The following is an 18,157-nucleotide window of genomic DNA, read 5'->3' as shown; positions in this document are numbered from 1 at the left end:
ACACACAAATCCCACAGGGTGTTACTAAAATATGTCCTGGATACTTGCCTCAAAGTACTTATAGGTTCAGATTCCCCAGACCTACTGGCACCTTGCAGAGACTCTAGGTCTGTGGGGGCTGTCTTTCCAATCCAGGCCACTGGCCACCTTGTAGCCCAGCTAGCACAGTGTGTGTGGCTTTCCCCTGACCACCTCCTACTCATCTTTAACATTCTGCTCAGATTTAATCCTCAGAAAACCTCCCTGCCTCCTTCCCACCTCTTGCATGGGTCAGGCGCCTCTTTTCCCAGCATCCCCTCTGCAAGACGCAGTTTGCATAATTAATCATCTGTGTACTAGGCTGCCTCCCCTGACTGAAAGCCCTTGGAGGGCCCTTTCTCCTCTCTGTCTGCAGTCTCTGGCTTGCAGTGGTGAACATTGGATATTTGCAAAACAGATGAATCAGTGCATGCCTTCAGGGGACTCCCCCTCTGTTTAGAAAAAAAAAAGTATTCCCTTAGGTTGACATTCATTTGAGAAATCTTGTATTAAAATCTTACAGGCAAACCAAATAGTATTTCTATTTTTCTCTAACAGTGCATCAGTAAAAATACTGGCCCTGGGAAAATCCAGAAAATACCCAAAGAAAATGCTTTCCTAACCAAGGACTTAACAGTGAGTAGATACGAGATTCTTTTCCTAAATGTATTGGTTTTTGAGGGATTTGGAGTCCAAATACCTGGGTTCCAGGTTTATCTTTGCTCCTCCTACACAGCTAAACATTTTATTACCCTAAAGCAGTTTCCCCTTATCTTCTGAGAGCTTCTGTTTTCTTTTCTGAAAAACGCTCAGGGGTCCCGCTCAGAAAACGTATTTGAAAACTGTTTGATAGTAAATGCTTTACAGACACTGGGTGTCCTTCTCTTTGGCCTCTTTGTGTAATACAGACAGGAACCTGGGATTTCTGATTCCATTGTAACAGAAACCTACACAGCTTTAGTCAGCAGTGTGCCCTTTGAACTTGCTTTAGGACGTAGTTATTTTATTATTTTGTTATATTTTTTTAGGAATAAATTGCATCTAAATACTACCTTTGAGAATGTCTGGAAGGACAGATATCACTGGTTGTCTCTCGGGAGCAGGGCCAAGTGGGTGGTGATGGAGATCAAAAAGAATGCTTTCCTCTCTACTTTTTTTTTTGGATTTTGAGCCAAGGGATTGCACCATTCAAAAAATAATACAATTATAATTTGCAAAAAAGAAACCTTACACTGGGACTTCCGGCATCGTCCTACTCTGAGCTGTTTGTCTAAGAGCCAGGATGCTGCCTGTCCCCAGCACAGAGGTGGGAAGATTTAGAATTCTCATAGGAAGACCACAGGGGGCGCTCTGTCAACACCGAGCGCCGCCATTGACTTCCATGTTTGGGGACTGTATAATTTTTTTTCTTTAATCACAGTGATTTTGGTCTGTTATAACTGTCGGAATGAAAGAAAAGTCAAGTCAAATCTCTAATATTCCTTTATCTCTTAGCAAGAGTGTCTTGACCATTTACTGGTGAATTTGAGAATGGAAGCCCTTTTTGTGAAGGAGAATTTTAACATTCGGTGGGTTGCCCAAACAGGATTTGTGGAAAATATCAACAATATCCTCAAAGAGTACAAGCAAAGCAGAGGATTATTGGTAACTATAACAATTTCCTGTTTCGATTCCCTGTTTTAAATTCTAATTTAAGTAAAGTAAATCAAACTTTTAGTATAATCACGCTAATGAAAGTATTCTCTTTTTCGTATGTCCCAATTTCTAAAATCAAGTTCTTTTAAAAATTTTAATCCAGGGACACCTGGGTGGCTCAGTTGGTTAAGCAGCTGCCTTCGGCTAAGGTCATGATCCCAGCGTCCTGGGATCGAATCCCACATCGGGCTCCTTGCTCGGCGGGGAGCCTGCTTCTCCCTCTGCCTCTGCCTACCACTCTGTCTGCCTGTGCTTGCTCTCTCTCTCTCTCTCTAACAAATAAATAAATAAAATCTTTAAAAAAAATTTTTTTAATCCAGTTGTCCACATCTAACAATCTAGGTGTATATTAATTAATTAATTGTCAATCGAATATTAAATGTTTTAAAGTTAACACAGATAACGACTATTATGCTCGACACAAATTGAACATGACAGTAAGCTCAAGACTGACTACCCCAGTGCTATGTATGGAAAAATGACAGGTGCATCCTGGCTTGCCTGTTTCAACCCTGTTTTCACCCTGGTTACTTACCTACAGAAGAGGGTCAGTGGGAGGTGGAAAGGAGAAGTCTGATTGTTACTTTGATCTCTTCCTCTTGGCCCAGAGATTTGGTAGTCATCTTAATCATCAAACTCTTCAAAGTAGACATGCTTTTAGCTCCCCATTATAGATAATGAAACTTAGGCTCAGAGAGGTTAAGCAGTTTCTTCAAGGTCACACAGCTAGTCAGAGATTCAAACTAGCTGGGGTGCAGACTAAGCCAGAGCAGCCTAACTGCTGAGTCTCCATACCTCCCTCCCCAAAGTCAGCTCTATGTAGCCCTTGCCCAGATCCTTGATTTATCCCAGGTTAGCATCCCAAAGAGGATCGTGGGTAATACAGGAGAACATGTGTTGAAAACTGTCCAGTAGCATGTGAGGAACACAAGCCATCCTAACCAGAGTTACCACTGTGCATGGGAGACTCCATACAGGCAAGAACAGTCTCATCATTGTGTCCTAAGAACAATATTCTCCTGAAAAACATGCCTAGTAGATGTGCCTCTCAGCAAAAGAAACAGTGATGCCTTTAAGCATCTGAGATACTCAGGGTGGCTATACTTGGATCCTATCCTGAGACAGATAAGACATAACTCAAATGGTGAGACTGCTGTTGTCATCTGTGGGTCGAATGGAAAAAGCAACACAGTTAGGGTACAAGACACCTTAAAGAGATCACATGGTTCCCGATTAGCAAGACTGGACAGAACGTGATAGAGGGAATAAGCGTCTCTAAAAATACATATTTTTAAAGATTTTATTTATTTATTTGAGATAGACAGGGAGAACATGAGTGCAGGAGGGAAAGCAAGGGGGAGAGAGAGAAGGAGAGGCAGACTCCTTGCTGAGCAGGGTGACTGGACACTGGGCTCGATCCCAGGATCATGGGATCATGACCAGAGTCGAAGGCAGACCCTTAACTGACTGAGCCACCCAGGTGCCCTGAGCATCTCTAAAAATGGAACAGTCTTTCCATCCCTAGGGGCTGGTCAGAGTAGAAGCACAGCCCAGGAAACTACCCAGGGTAAGGCAGACGGTACCATGCCAGTGACATCCCAAAACACAGAATCTTAAGCCAATGGCTTCCATGAGTCTGGTCCCCTTAGCAAGGCAAGGTGGTCCCTGCTGCAGATGCATCAAGCTACCATGACTGGATGCCACTCAATAGCCCGTTCATCTAACTCTTCATGTTCCAACAATGCTCATCGACAACCTTCTTGTCTGTCGGCTCCGAGGGAGAAATGTACCAGACACGTGCACTTGGAGTTCTGAGTTCAATGGCAGACATACTTCTCACTATTAAGTGAATAAACTGCCAATTTGCTTTTTCACTGGCCAAGGTACACCTATCCCAGGAGATAGATTGGCCATCAGTGTGTGGACAAAAGGGACATGCTCAGTTGACAGCTGGCCTTCAGGCTGTGCTGAATGCACCAGGCCCACCCAGGAGCACAGCCCTGCCCATCAAGACTCAGCTTGAGCTGCTTTCTCAGATACCTGCCCCTCCACTGCCCACCATCTTGGTCATCACCATTGTCCTGAAAGTGTCCCTCACCAGATAAGACCAGTCACGTTCACCCTCCTCACTCAGCACCCCTGCAATGTCCCTGTTTATTTCCTTTACTTGGTCTCCTCGTCTGTCAAATGGTAGTAATAATGATCACAACCAAAATGCTGGCTGAAATTATATAACCTTTAAGAGCATGGACACTCTGCCAATGGAAAGTCTTCCCATCAGCCTGATTGTTGTTATTAATTAGCCTGATGAAATACGAGGCTTCAGTTCCACAACTCTTTCGACCATTTTGAAAGAAATGACCACTACTGATATTTTGAATTCTGTTGGAAGTAAATATTTACTCCCTGGTTACAAATGTCACCGAGTTTCTGGAGCATTGAAGCAGGTTTTGGCAGAAGAAGTGGTAGAGCTCTTTTTTTTTTTTTAAATGAGTATATTTTTTAAAACTAGGAAAAATTAACTGTGCTAAAAGTAAAGTATGATTAAAGACCCAGTCAGTTCAGAAATAATACTCATGAGGCAATAATCTCAGCCCTCTCACACTGGACCAGAAATTCTATGTCTTTGTTTTCTTTGTAAGAGTAATACGACTCATATGTGGAATTTAAGAAATGAAACAGATGAACATAGGGGAAGGGAAGGAAAAATAAAATAAGATGAAATCGGAAGGAGAGAAAAACTGTGAAAGACTCTTAACTCTAGGAAACAAACTGAGGGTTGCTGGAGGGAAGGTGGGTGTGGGGCTGGGGGTAACTGGGTGACGGGCATCAGGAGGGCGTGGGATGGAATGAGCCCTGGGTGTTACATACAACTGATGAATCACTGACCTCTACCTCAGAAACTAATAATATACGATATGTTAATTAAGTTGAATTTTAAGTAAAAAATCTTTAAAAAGTAATATGATAGTGTAAACTACTCAAGTACTTTGTTCTTTAGTACTTTTAGTACTTTTGTGTAATGCTTGAGTACTTGAGTCCTTTAGTTCTTCAGGATACTGTATGTTAGTTAAATTGAATTTTAAATAAAAAAGTTTTTAAAAAAAGTAATATAGTTTGTAATGCTCAAGTACTTTGTCCTTTAGTTCTTTTCAGTACTTTGTTTTTAGTATTTTAGTACTTCTAGTACGTCCAGAGCACATGTCGTTGAGCATTGTGTCCCCCATGGTCCGTCAATGCACGTAGTAGATGCTCACTAAGTACCTGCTAAGCAGAATGAACAGGAAGGGCCGCTGCCTGATGGGGGGCAGCGCTGTGAGGACGAAGTGGCCCTGACCACGGAGGCCGGGCGTGGAGGAAGTGACTCCAGAGGCTTGGCAGAAGAGTCAGCCTGCAGGACCCCAAGACATTCAGGAAAGGGCCCCCCTCGAAGTAAAGAACACTGTCAAGCCATAGAGTGTCCACAGCTCACCGGCTGGTCATTGTTCTCCTTTTGCAGCCGATCAAGATCTGCATTCTGGGTCCTCCCGCTGTGGGGAAGTCCAGTGTCGCCGAAGCCTTGGCCAAGCACTACAAGCTGCATCACATTAAACTGAAGGATGTCATCTCCGAAGCCATAGCGAAACTGGTAACATTTCTAACTGCTTCCCTGGGAATTTTTATATCTCAAAAGTGCTTTCCTTAGTCTTGTAATAAGGAGGCTGCTAATTTTACGTGGTATCCTACAAAGAGATTTGTTATTTTCATTGGAGTTTCTTGTTGGCCCCAGTCATGAAAACAGAGCCTCCCACAGGATGTTCCTCTGTGAGATGGTAGCTCCCTTCATGATGCCCTTGAAATCTAGTCTGTCTCCAGCTATGGCTAAGACATGTATCTTGTATTCTCTCTGTCTACTGGAACATTTTCAGGTTTTGGGGGGGTTTGTTTGTTTGTTTTTAAGTAGGCTCCACGCTCAGCATGGGGTCCAACGCAGGGTCTGAACTCACCAGCCTGAGATCAAGACCTGAGCTGAGATCAAGAGTTGGAAGCTTAACTGACTAAATCACCTAGGCACCCCCATTTTATTTTTAGTTTTTTTTTTCCATCTTCATGTGTGTTTCTCAGAGTATTATTAGACTATTTATGAACTGCTTTAAAAAGAAAGAGACTACTCGAATGCCTTCATGGCTCTGTTGCTTAAGCTTCCGACTCCTGATTTTGGCTCAGGTCATGATCTCAGGGTTGTGACATCAAGCCCTTCATTGGGTTCCACACTGGGCGTGGAACCTGCTTAAGAGTCTCTGTCTCTCTCTCTTTCTGGCCTCCCTGCCTTGTGTACACACACACTTTCTCTTAACAAAAGAGAAACTATTTTCTTAGAAAAAAAGAAAAGAGAAACTATTTTGTTAGAGCAATTTTAGGTTCATAGCAAAACTGAGAGGTAGGTACAGAAATTTTCTGTACATCCCCTACCCTTTGCGTGCATAAGCGGCCGTGTTATCAACATGCCCACCAGAATGGTTCCATTAGTTACAACTGGTGAACCCACACGGATACTTCGTTAAGACCCAAAGGCCACCCTTTGCTTTAAACTTTGTTCTTGGTGTTACACATCCTATGGGTTTCGAAAAATGTAGAATGACACATACTCACCATCACTGTATCACACAGAGTAGTTTTACTGCCCTAGAAATCCTCTGTGCTCTGCCTATTTGTCCCACCCTCCCCTCAGCGAACTGCTTTTTATCATTTCTTTGAAAATGGTAGCGACTATGGTATATTTCCTTAAATGATTACTAGAAGTCTGAATTTCTACAAAATGTGTTTCCTTCAAGTAAGATACAACCTGACACCTTGAAAAGGGTTGAGTCTTAAGCAGTTCTGGTGTTAACACAGACATGGATTCTTCTCCTAAAATAGAGTGAGAAAAACCTTGAGGCTCTCAGCCGTCTCTGTAGATACATGCATCCTGACGACTTCCACAATGACCACGGGTGAGCGTGTTCCCTCCTTGGACACCAGCCTTTTCCAGGATCACCCGCCAGACGATTTGCGAGTAGCAGATCCATGCGGGGCGTCGTCCAATTTGAATATCCCTGTGGTATGTAGGAGGCGATTGTCACACCTAAGGATGAAGGGGAAGATGAAGAAGAAGGGGAGGAGGAGGAAGAGGAGGAGAATGTGGAAGATGCCCAGGAGCTCTTGGATGGCATCAAGGAAAGCATGGAGCAAAATGCAGGTAGTGCGCAAGGCCGGGGGCTGCTCTTGTTGACAGGCTTTGTGTCCTTGTTATAAAAGACTACTTGTTTGCTATTTCAAGTCCAGAAAATATAACAAAGAAATTTCAATCATAATCTCATCCACCCCGGCGGGGAAAAAAATCACCATTAATATTTTGGTGACTATCTGATCATAGGATGGGAAAGAACTACCTGAGTTAATAATAATGAAAGACCAAGGGCGCCTGGGTGGCTCAGTCGTTAAGCGTCTGCCTTTGGCTCAGGTCATGATCCCTGGGTCCTGAGATCAAGTCCCATATTGGGCTCCCTGCTCAGTGGGGAGCCCGCTTCTCCTTTTGTCTACTGCTCCCCCTGCTTGTGCTCTCTCTCTCTCTCTCTCTCACTATCTGTCTGTCAAATGAATAAATAAAGTCTTAAGAAAAAGAAATTTAGAAAATGATAATAAAAGACCAAATGTGTACTTATAAATATTTTATACACATCAAAAATCACTAATTAAAAAGCAAAGGACAAACCAGGAAAAGATATTTGCCACTAAGTCAGCACTAAAATAATGAAGACTTAATATCCTTAATATATAAAATGCTCAGGCAAACTAATAAGAAAATCATTAAGTCCTAATTAGAAAAAAGAGATGGATGACATGGAGCCATAACACATGCAGGAACAAATACAAATAAATGGAAAAATACCCTTACTCATTTGGTAACTTTAACCAGTTTATTGAACAGACTCACTGGAGTGAGGGATCACTTTAAACACAGACTCTGGACTCATTCTTTCTCCACCCTTGGACAGTTTCAGGCTGGTTCCTTTGCAACTCCTAGATAGTAAGTAAGTCGTCTCTTTGTTCATGCTTTAAGAAGTGCGTTCCAATCAAATAATTGCAAGCTGTGTTTTGAGCTTAGATGTTTCCCAGGGGTCTTGCTACTTGGCAGAAATGAGTGTAATTTATTCGGAAACTAACACCGCTTCATTTTGATTTAAGTAGACAGTCAAGATCCTCCATCAAGCTGGTTTTACTGGTATCATCTATAGACTAGGCCAGTGTGTGACCACTGGACTCGGATCCATTGGAGTTTCTCCCCTCACTACCCTCTCAAGCCTGTTTGGCTTCTTTCTGCTTTCCTCCTCCTCTCTTCTCTTTGCTGGTGGCAATTTCTGATCCCCCAGGGTTGGGCTGGGCATGTGGGAAGCAGGGAGGAAGGACAGAGGTATAAGCCGGTCCTGGGTCCTGGGTGACAGATGGCTCCTTCCTGCTTTTGCCTTTCACACACCCTCCCACTGAGGACTGCTCGCTGCATTCCTTGGGGCACAGCTCTTGACTGCCCTGCCCACTTCTGGTCTTCGGGCACCAGCTCTTTGTCCCTACAGGTGGTCCTCTCCCCAGCCACTCATCTTCATGGGTTCTAGTCCCTCCATGCCTCCCTCTGAAGGTGTCTCTCCCCCTCCTCTCGCCCCATGCCGCTCCAGTCTGGTTCTTAGGGGCGGACATGGGTTTTTACGCCCACCATGGATGTCCACTTCAAGCAGGTAACTGATTCGCTGTGTCTTGGTTTCTGTTTCGGTATGGGCTGGGCCAGGAGGAAATGGAATTTAGAATCCCAGAGATGTCCCAGAGGAAAAGGAAGAGACACAAAAAACCCTTTTTTAAAACTTTTTTAATTAAAAAAATTTTTTTATTATTTCTTTTAAAGGTTTTATTTATTTACTTGAGAGAGAGAGAGCGATAAGCACAGAGGCAGAGAGAGAAGCAGGCTCCCCACTGAGCAGGGAGCCCAGTGCGGGGTTGCATCCCAGGACCCTGGGACCATGACCTGAGCCAAAGGCAGATGCTTAACCCACTGAGCCACCCAGGTGCCCCTATTATTATTATTTTTTAAAAATATTTTATTTATTTATTTGACAGAGATCACAAGTAGGCAGAGAGGCAGGCAGAGAGAGAGGGGGAAGCAGGCTTCCTGCTGAGCAGAGAGCCTGATGCGGGGCTCAATCCCAGGTCCCTGGGATTATGACCCGAGCCGAAGGCAGAGGCTTAACCCACTGAGCCACCCAGGTGCCCCTATTATTTTTTTTTTAATTAAGTAGGCCACACACCCAACGTAGGGCTTGAACTCATGACCCTGAGATCAAGGATCCCATGCTCAACTGACTGAGCCAGCCAGGTGACTCTTTTTTAAAAAAAAAATTTTTTTTAAGTCATTTCTGTGTCTGACATGATACGCAAACTTAGGACCCTGAGATCAAGAGTAGCATGCTCCACTGACTGTAGAAAACCCAGCGTAGTACTTTGAGATAAAACACTGCCTCTGCCTCACCTAGGAGACACTTGGGAGCCGGTATGCAGCTTTCAGAGAGACTAACCGGGTCCTGGCTGCCATTGCTTGGGGGAGGGGAAACACCCCAAGATAAGACATTGTGTAGTGAGGACACCTGGGAAGGATGTCTGGCAAGGCTGCCTTAGAGGGCAGAGGGCTGGGATTGTAAGGACTGTACAGGTGTCCACGGCCCTGTGTGTATGCTTGGTAAGCCTGAGGGCTAGAGCCAGAGCAGGGCGCCGGGAGCCGTGAACAGCGCCGCCCCAAGAGCAGAGGATTCAGGCGAACAGGATGAGACAAAGCCTGGACGATATTTATTAGACAGAGACATGTCGTTGGGCTTTGTAAAAACCCAAAAGTCATTTCCAGAGTGTCTATCAGGATGGTCTGAAGTCCCGACGGGGCTCTTGGCGGCCCCGGGGAGGTGAGCACACCCAACGGAATTTCCGTGCAGAGCCGAGGACAGTCGCGGTGCTGCTCAGACGCCACAAGGGCCTGTCCTTGGCAGCCTACTCTGTTCTCCCCCCAGATGCCAAGAGAGGCCACTGCTGGGTCAGCAGCCTCTGCCTGGAGGGGCCCTGGAAGGGGACAGAGGAAGTGGCCTGCAGCCACCCACCGCCTTCCTACAAGACTGAATAGTTCATTCCGTCCCCTTTAACCTTAGGAAGGTTGTTTTTTTTTTTTTCTTTTGTTTTCTTGTTTTGTTTTCTCCCTCAAGTTTGTCCCCAAATCCTTCCTGTTCATATTTACCTGAATCTAGAATGTGGACCTTGATTGTGTGTGGACAAAACAAGACCTTTGAATTCCCTGCACAGACCTACCTAGAAATTTCACAGCCCGAGTGAGGATACAGAGGTCAGCTCGATTTTCCCCTCGCATGATCCAGTTTGTTAGTAAATGACTCTAACGATTCTGGTGAGACAAATTTCACAATCCCAGCGCAGCAGGGCACCTCTGGGTGCCAAGAATTCCACTCGAGTCCCGACAATGCAGCTGGAATAGGGCCTTGGTTAAACCCGAATGCACTGGTCACCGATTCTCTGTGCTCACTTTATGTTTTTCAAAAGCATTGTGGGATGATTGAAACAAGTTGGTTGGGTTCCGGGGTCATTGGACTAGTCTTTCAACTTTTCTGTGAGTTTGAAAATAAAAATTGGGGGCGCCTGGGTGGCTCAGTAGGTTAAGCGTCTGCCTTTGGCTCAGGCATGATCACAGGGTCCGGGGATAGAGCCCCGCATCGGGCTCCCTGCTCAGTGGGGAGTCTGCTTCTCCCTCTCCCTCTGCCTCTCCCATCTGCTTGTGCGCTCTCTCTCTCTCTCTCTCCCCCTCATATGAATACGTAAAATCTTAAAAAAAGATGCAAATAAAAATTGGGGGGAGAGGGAGGATGTATATAACTGTATCAACTTCCTAGTGTCTACCCTCTGCATGGAGTATTTTAAAAACCTTGGATGCACCTATTTTTGAACCATGTTTTAGTAATTAGGAATATGGATTCATATTAGCATTTTTTAAAGATTTTATTTATTTACTGGCAGACACACAGCGAGAGAGAGAACACAAGCAGGGGGAGTGGGAGAGGGAGAAGCTAGCTCTCCACTGAGCAGGGAACCCGACGTGGGCTCAATCCCAGGACTCTGTGATCATGCCTGAGCCAAAGGCAGACGCTTAACCTACCGAGCCACCCAGGCGCCCCTCATACTAGCATTCTAAATATTACTTGAATGCGATAGACTTAAAATTAAAAAAAAAAAAAAAAAGCAGGTGTCGTTTTGAAGGCTGTCCAGGGGGGCTGTGTTCATTCATTTCAAAGCAGAAGTGACAGTCCTCTTCCAAGGAGCTCCACACTGCCAGGGTCGGGGTGTATCTCTGGGAGGTCAGAGTTCTCTAGAGAGCGCCCCCTGGGCCTGGCCCTTTGTGTGCTCACATGCCGTAATTATCAGAAACTGCGGCTAGAGGTCCCTTCTTGAATACTGAACATTTCCGCTTTGAAGCAGACGGAGCGAATGGCAAAGCTGGGGGCTGGAATCAAAGGAGGGTTGCCTGGAGGGGCTGAAGCCTGGTTTCTGAATATAGATGTGCGTTTGCCTCAGCACCAGAACCTTCGGAAATCAGAAATAGACTGCTTAGATAAAACTCGTCTTTGAATTTTGCTGAATCCCTCGACACTTTACTTGGCTCTATTTCTTTGCATCACTGTGAACCTTACTGAGAAACAATGTCAGATCATTTCGAGGAATTTCATTATGCAAAATAACACCTTCGATTTTCTTTTCTTTTTTTTTTTTTTTTTGGTCTCAGCCCTAACATTTAAATTTCTGAAAGACACAATTAGTTTTGAATCAGTTACTGCTTAATGAGTCATGTGTCAATGATAGAAGAAAGAAGAGGTGTTTCAATGACATCATTTTATTGTCATTAATACAGTGATTAAAAATAGCAGGGGCGCCTGGGTGGCTCAGTGGGTTAAGCTGCTGCCTTCAGCTCAGGTCATGATCCCAGGGTCCTGGGATCGAGTCCCGCATCGGGCGGGGGGGGTCTCTGCTCAGCGGGGAGCCTGCTCCCCCGCCCCCCCCCCGCCTGCCTGCCTCTCTGCCTACTTGTGATCTCTGTACTTGTGATCTCTGTCTGTCAAATAAATAAATAAATAATAGCAAAAACCTGGATGCTAGGGTGGCTCAGTCTGTTAAGCGTGTGACTCTCGATTTTGGCTTAGGTCATGATCTCAGGGTTGTGAGATGGAGCCCCGTGTCTGCGCTGCTTAAGATTGCCCCTGGGGGACCTAGGGGGCTCAGTCAGGTAATTGTTTGCCTTTGGCTCAGGTCAGGATCCCAGCACCCTGGGATTGAGTGAGTAGGGCTCCTTGCTCAGCTGGGGGGTCTGCTTCTGCCACTCCCCCTGCTTGTGTTCGCTTGCTGTCAAATAAATAAACAAAATCTTAAAAAAAAAATTATCTCCCTCTCTCTTTAAAACAAAATTAAAAAAAGAGAGAGAGACCAAAACTATTTTATATCGTAGACCCACTGATAAACTAAAAGTATGGTGTGACCCTAGAAAGGGCTTTGTAGATCAGTCACTCAAAGTTGCCAAACCCACGATGTGGTAATCCCACATCAGTAACGTACGGGCAGCGCCAGGTCTCAGAAACATTAGCCGTCTGATGAGTGCGATAGAGTAACACGTGACTGTCACAGGGAAGCTGCATCATTTGATCCTTCAACCGTTGTGGCAGTTTTAGAACAAACTTCTCCATCCTCAGCTATGCCACGCACTGCAGGAACCGGGCGTCCAAGGCTCTGGAGGGAACTGTGTAGTAGGGCCAAGGTCGTGAATGCAGATTTGGAGAGACTTGGGTAGGGAGGGCGTTGGTTCCTGCAGCTTTAAAGAGAACCGTGCCTTTGAGAGTGAGATCAAGCTCGATTTTTATTTTTTAATTTATTTTTTACTTTCTATTTTTAAGTAATCTCTACACCCAACGTGGGCTTCGAACTCACCACCCCAAGATCAGTTGCATGCTCTACCGACTGAGCCAGTCAGGGACCCCAAGCTTGATTTTTGTTCCGATGCAGCAAATATTTATTATTGTTATTACATTATTATCAGTCGTGTGTTAACAACACATGTGAATACTATCTCACTTAACTCTTACAGCACAAACATTTATTGCTATGTATTAAGGCTATTATTACCATGTCTTAAGGCTAGAAGGCAACGTATGAAGGCGTAATATCAAAACAGAATTGAGTGAACCCTGCTGGCACACGGGAACACACGTTCCACTTCACCCAGATGTTGTGACATCACCCAGAAGAAAATTTGGGAATTGCAGACATCAGCATTTGTTTCTGTTCTTTATTGCAGACAAGCACATGGGGTTCTCCTATTTTATTGTGCGTTACAGCTCAGTGTATTGTGTTCAAAATACAAAACCACATATTTGTAACTTGAAGGGAAAATAAAAGATTTTCAGTAGTTACTTGGACTACACAACAATTTTGAGATGACTTTGTAATCCCCACGAATAATGTGACTCCCTAGTAATATATATATTTTTCTTTTCACCAGGCCAACTAGAAGATCAATACGTAATTAGATTTATCAAAGAAAAGGTGAAATCGATACCTTGCAGGAATCAAGGTTATATTTTAGACGGATTCCCGAAGACCTATGATCAAGCTAAAGACCTGTTCAATCGTGAGTTCGAGCGTTCCCCTTATTTATTATTATTTTTTTAAAGCTTTTCTTTCTTTCTTTGTGTAAACTCTACCCCCACCGTGGGGCTCGAACTCATGTCGCTGAGGTCAAGAGCCGCGTGCTCTGCGGATGGAGCCAGCCAGACGCCCCTCCTTCACTTGAGTGCTCACCTTGAGATAAGTTGCAACATATCATAGTAATAGTCACTCAGTTAAAATTTGAAAATCAGAGAGACTGTCTAAAACACATGCTTTTTCTATTTATGGTTAGTTTTCTAGTTAACATCTAGTTAAATATTTTAATTTTTTGCCGAAGGGCTGTCCACAGTGATAGCCCGTAATAAACACGAAAATGTATGTTTTGTTTTATTAGAAGAAGACGAGGAGGAAGAAGAAGAAGTCAGAGGCAAAATGTTCCCCTTTGATAAGCTGATCATACCCGGTAAGTTTAAAATATTTATTTCTCGAAGGTCATATTTAGAGGAATGCCATTTTGTACCCAAACCATCTTTTTTATGTCAATAAAGCAGATCTCTCTCCCCCTGCTCTTTTTTTTGTGTGGGGGGGGAGGTAAAACAATATCCTTAAACATAAGCTCTCAAGCTAGGGAATGTATAGGAGGCAACAGTCAGAAATAGAGGAATATTAAGTTCTGAAATGGACAGGAGTCTTTGAGAATGTTTGTTGCTGCTGCTCCCTCTGAGAACGAAGCACAGGGAGGCCAGTCCCCTGATGGTTTGACTTCTGAGCCTGTTGGCAAGACCACCAGGGACTGGGCCCTTCCTCCCGTTTTTGGTGGTAGCCATGCCCTCATCTTTCCCATCTTTCCCAAATCCAGGGTTGAGACTGGACAGGTGCCGAGCTGTTCACTGTTCACGTAGATACACAGATGTTGCACAATATCCTCTTGGAAGTAAAATGTAAACAACTTATTCCATGAAAAAGGATTTGCTGACTGCCTGGCTGGCATTTCTTGTGACCTTGTCTTGAGCTTTTAAGGTTGTTATTTTTTTTAATCAGTTTGCATGCGATATCATCATAGGAAACACAAAAACAGCTTTTTTCAGCAAGTGAGCCCAAGGTCATTCCTTAGGGTTATAGGGGGAGCGTGCTTGCTTGCGTCAGAGTCTGCACGGGAGTCAGTTTATGGCTGTAACCCTCTCCCCTTGATCCAGGAAGAGCTTGCCATGAAGCTTCTGGAAGCACTGGGGCCTCCAGAAAGCAGTCATCCTTAGGGATGGGTAGTTACTGTTTGCCTGAGGGCCCTGAAGCCTGGGACGGGGAATTTGCAATGCCAAAGGGGTGGGTTGTCTTGAATTTCCCGTGAACATATGCGTTGGGCTCAGAAAAAGTTAAAAACTAAAATCGACTAAAAAACCAGATCTGTCTGGTTTCTGAGAGTTTATCACTTCTGGGCAATATTCATTCATTGCAAACTGCCCGGCAAATCCTCACGCTTTTACTGGGGCAGTGCACTGAACCGTTCGTCCATCATGTGCCCAGAACCGCGCGAGATAGGAATTCGTTGAACCTTTCTTTGCACGGTTCTGCCAGGCTGCAATTACTCCCATGGTTACCTGATCCAGAGACTTACCCGAGACCATTTCCCTGGTACACGAAATGGCTTAAATTCAAACTCGGTCTCCTCTTTCCTCTGCCTCCAAAACACAGAATTAATGAAACCCTTCCAGAAAATGGAATCACAAACGTGAAATGCTCAAAGATTCTTAACCGTGGTCTACTGGGCTGGCCTCCCTCTGCTTGACGTGGTCCAAACGGGTCAAATGTGTCATCTCTTTGGAATGTTTAGTCTGCTCTTAGTAAATTATCCTCTTTCTGGAAATGGTCATTATTTTCTGTCTTCCTGGAAGAAATGAGAGGATTGTCTCGTTTGTACTCAGGGAATTTTAATATAGGGAGGTGGCTGGGTGAGGACAGGAGAGGCTATTGCCATTGAAAGAAGGGACCCCAGAGTAGGGGGTATACTGTCTAGATCGCATGGGGAAGTGAGCCAGATTTGGTGAGGAAGTAGGAAGCAAGAAGCAGTGAGGGGAAGCCTAGGCCATTGCCTTAATTGGGGTTTCTGTGGGAAAGGCAAGGCAGGGCTGAGGAAATAGCTTTTTTTTTTTTTTTTTTTTAAGAGGATTGACTACTTTGAGCCAGTTCCAGTGGGTTTTGCTCTCTAGTTCCCTGGTGCCTGGGTCTGGGATGATTTAAGGCAAGGGAAATATTGGTGGCTTAGTGTGAGAGATTTATAAAAAGGGGGTAGTCACTTTGCACACGATGGCCATTCTCCTGAGTAAGTGGTTGGCCATCTTTAGGAATTAGCCAGTCCTGAAAGAGGCAGTCTCTCTCCAGGTCTGTAACGTTCCCCCTGAGATGTCAAAACATCGTAAGATACAGAAAATAATAAATCTGATTAATATAAGTCCTCATGCTTGGTTGGAGTGGTGCCACACTTGAGTCTATGGTTGACCCAGTCATAGGTGGTGTTCTCTCTCCTTGATAAACCACTGCCTTTTATAATGGCTGCTAGCCTGCATTCGGGTCAGTTCTTTTCAGATCTCATTGTTGAAGCCGGTTAAGTTTAAACTCATACCTGCTTGGGGCTCCTGGCTGAGGCAGTAGAACACGCCACTCTTGATCTCAGGGTCATGTGTTTGATCCCCACATTGGACGTGGAGCCTACTTAAAAAGTGAAGATAAATAAATACAATTGTCTGCTTGCTTACTATGGAAAAAATGTTTTAGGGACACCTGGGTGGCTCAGTCATTAAGCGTCTGCCTTTGGTTCAGGTCATGATTGCAGGGTCTCAAGATCGAACCCCGCATTAGGCTCCCTGCTCAATGGGGAGCCTGCTTCTCCCTCTGCCTGCTGCTCCCCCTGCTTGTGCTCTCTCTCTCTCTGAAAAATAAGTAAAATCTTTAAAAAAATGTTTTAAAACACAGATTTTCAGGGGCACCTGGGGGGCTTACTTGGTTAAGTGTCCAATTCATGATACTGGCTCAGGTCATGATCTCATGGGTCGTGAGGACAAAGCCTGTGTCATGCTCAGTGGGGAGTTTGCTCGACATTCTCTGTCTCTCTCTCCCTCTGCCCCCTTTCAAATAAATAAATAAATCTTAAAAAAAAAAAAAACCCACAACAAAACAGATTTCCTATGACTCTAGATAGCCAAACACAGTGATCTCCTTGTTATATACAATCTACCAAGCAGAAATCTATTACTTGCTATCCACAGCCAATACAAGGACAGTAGATGTTCCTTAAAAAAAAAAAAAAAAAAAGAGGGCGCCTGGGTGGCTCAGTGGGTTGGGCCTCTGCCTTCAGCTCGGGTCATGATCCTAGGGTCCTGGGATCAAGCCTCGCATGGGGCTCTCTGCTCAGCGGGGGGCCTGCTCCCCTCCTCTCTCTCTGCCTGCCTCTCTGCCTACTTGTGATATCTGTCAAATAAATAAATAAATAAATAAATAAATAAATAAATAAGATTTGTTTATTTGAGAGAGAGAGAGCACGCGAGTGGGAGGAGGAGCAGAGAGAAAGGGAGAGAATCCCAAGCAGACTCTGAGCTGAGCTGGGAGCGCAATAAGGGCTCGATCTCAGAAAGCTGAGATCACGACCTGAGCTGAAATCAAAAGTAGGATATTCAACCGACCGTGCCACCCAGGCTCCCCAGGACAGTAGATGTTCTGAATCATTATCTCGAGATACTGCAAAATCCTGAAGTTCTGTCTGAATCATAAGAGAGAAAGGACTTTTAAAAATATCACCTGGCTGTTTCAGGCAATAGAGCACGCAACTCTTGATCTTGGGGTCATGACTACGAGCCCTACGTTGGGTGTAGAGCTTCCAAAAGAAAAAAAAAAAAGAAACCATCTAGTGGGGAATATATTTCATCCCGCTAAAATTCTTGAAAGTTAGAAGCCAAGTCCATCACTGTTTGTGGTGTTTGGCTGACCGGAACCTTCCTTCTCCCAGTCACTGGGAAGAAAAATACAGCATCGCATTTTAAACGTCTTAGATCACTAACAGATTTATTAACTTTTCTTCTAGGTGTCCAACGTCATGGAGCTTAACTAGATTCAAATTTCAGTGACTTTGTTTACATCATTTCAATTCAAGTACTATACTGGCATTTGGAGGTCTAGCTGTCTCCTCTCCTTTTCAGAATATAGCCACTCATGAAAATCAGATGATCACAGATGAGCATCTAAACTAAATTAAAATAGGTCAGAATAGTGGCAGCTTCAGACTATGGTTACAAATTTACTGGATCTTTTTCCGCAAGCTCTGTCCTCAACCTTTATTTTCACTGTTAACGCAGGGAGCAGATGGTACTCAGTGGAGGGCCACTTGCCCCGTAGGCACCCTCTGCTCTGGGCTCTGCTCTGTACGCTTACTTTTCTCACTCATTCAAGAAATCTTATTAGAATGCATTTGAGTGAAGATGGCCTTATTATGTGGCAAACCGATACAATTAAATTAATAAATTAATCTTTAAGTGTCTCAATAAAACTTAATTTACGAAGTCAGATGATGGGCCCGGTTTGGCCCACAGGGAACCAGTACAATTTCAGGATAAAAATTAAACGGCTTCCAGGCTTCGCCAGACTCTTACGGGTAGCACGTTATTGGTTAATGATCTGGGCACCCGCATACTCTGACCACGCTGAGAACCTCTGAGAATAGTAACTCACCTAGAAAGTCTGTTTC

At 44.4% G+C, this 18,157-nt stretch overlaps 1 protein-coding gene across 1 annotated transcript in view; it reads left to right on the top strand.

The window, feature by feature from the left end:
- Positions 1-18,157, top strand: part of AK7 (adenylate kinase 7) — a 71,015-nt gene that overhangs the window by 45,391 nt on the left and 7,467 nt on the right. Inside the window, exons 9-14 of the mRNA XM_032837396.1 lie at positions 577-654; positions 1,513-1,662; positions 5,213-5,341; positions 6,802-6,931; positions 13,316-13,444; positions 13,817-13,885. Of these exons, the coding sequence (XP_032693287.1) occupies positions 577-654; positions 1,513-1,662; positions 5,213-5,341; positions 6,802-6,931; positions 13,316-13,444; positions 13,817-13,885 (685 nt within the window). The remainder of the gene's footprint in view (positions 1-576; positions 655-1,512; positions 1,663-5,212; positions 5,342-6,801; positions 6,932-13,315; positions 13,445-13,816; positions 13,886-18,157) is intronic.

The sequence above is a fragment of the Lontra canadensis genome, unplaced genomic scaffold, assembly GCF_010015895.1.
Source record: "Lontra canadensis isolate GAN:19392208 unplaced genomic scaffold, GSC_riverotter_1.0 scaffold98, whole genome shotgun sequence".
Taxonomy (NCBI): domain Eukaryota; kingdom Metazoa; phylum Chordata; class Mammalia; order Carnivora; family Mustelidae; genus Lontra; species Lontra canadensis.
The sequence above is the reverse complement of the archived record's forward strand: the minus strand, read 5'-3'. Positions and strand labels throughout refer to the sequence as shown.